Source organism: Nothoprocta perdicaria, unplaced genomic scaffold (genome assembly GCF_003342845.1).
Source record: "Nothoprocta perdicaria isolate Ctin4 unplaced genomic scaffold, notPer1 scaffold_398, whole genome shotgun sequence".
Taxonomy (NCBI): Eukaryota; Metazoa; Chordata; class Aves; order Tinamiformes; family Tinamidae; genus Nothoprocta; species Nothoprocta perdicaria.
The window spans coordinates 22,723-23,832 of NW_020455641.1; the positions used below are offsets into that span (position 1 = coordinate 22,723).

Genomic DNA, 1,110 nt, shown 5'->3' on the forward strand with positions numbered 1-1,110 from the left:
CCCCCCCACAGAAGTGCAAGACCCTGCTGGGCAAGGACCCCCGCGCCAAGTGCCTGACGTGCGGCGAGAAGATGCTGCAGCACTCGGACGAGGCGCTCAAGATCCTGGGYGGCGTCGGCCTCTTCTTCAGCTTCACAGAGGTAACGGGGTCCCGGGGTGGGGGGGGACACCCAGCACCCCTGGGGGGCCCTGCCCTCACTGCCCCCGCCCTGTTGGTGTGTCTTGCAGATCCTGGGCGTGTGGCTGGCCATGCGGTACCGCAACCAGAAGGACCCCAGGGCCAACCCCAGCGCCTTCTTGTAGGGCTGGCGGCTGCCCCGTGGGGCACCCCCTGCCCCGTGGGGCACCCCCTGCCCCGTGGGGCACCCCCTGCCCCGTGGGGCACCCCCTGCCCCGTGGGGCACCCCCTGCCCCAGCCGTGTCGCGGAGCCGCTGACCGGCCCCGCCGCCGCATGAAGCCTCCGGCACGTGGCCCCCCAGGGGCCATGGGGGGCAGCGGTGGCACCCAGGGGTGGCACCCAGGGGTGGCACCCGGAGGTGGCTGGGGCGAGTGCCGGGCTCGAGGCCACAGACCCCTTGGAGCGGATCCTTCCTGTCTCTCCTCCCCCATGCATGCTGGTGACTTGTGTGCGGGGACAGGGGAGGAGCAGCCCCCCACAGCACCTTGCTGCCCCCCCCAGGGCTGGCACTACCCCCTCATGTCCCCCCCACCCCAGCCTGGCACTGGGGGGGGCACCCCACGCAGGCAGGTGCCCCTGCACCCAGCTCTGCTCATGACCTATTTGCACCCCTCCCGATCTTCCCCCCGTGGGACAGGGGGGTGACACCAGTGCCCCGCCTGCCCCCTGCCACCGTAGGGATGTCCCTGTGTCCGAGACGGTTCAAATAAAGGCTGCTCAGCGATGCTGGCTCTGGGTTTCATGGGGGGGGTGCTGCTTCCCCACTGCCCCCCCCCCCCACACACCTCCTCCCCATGTCCCTCTGACACACGAGCGGGGAGGGTGGCTGAGCCAGGTGACAATGCAGACAGGGGACCACGCCACCCTGGCCCTTTATTGGGACCAGCAGGGTCCAGAGTCAAGTGAGAAGCGGGTGCTCATCCTGTGCCCC

The 1,110-nt window shown here is 70.5% G+C and overlaps 1 protein-coding gene across 1 annotated transcript in view; it reads left to right on the forward strand.

Annotated features, from left to right (window-relative positions):
- TSPAN31 (tetraspanin 31) overlaps window positions 1–325 on the forward strand; it is a 3,856-nt gene extending 3,531 nt beyond the window's left edge. Inside the window, exons 5-6 of the mRNA XM_026045082.1 lie at window positions 4–140; window positions 229–325. Of these exons, the coding sequence (XP_025900867.1) occupies window positions 4–140; window positions 229–303 (212 nt within the window). The 3' untranslated portion in view covers window positions 304–325. The remainder of the gene's footprint in view (window positions 1–3; window positions 141–228) is intronic.
- The last annotated feature ends 785 nt before the right edge of the window (window positions 326–1,110 follow it).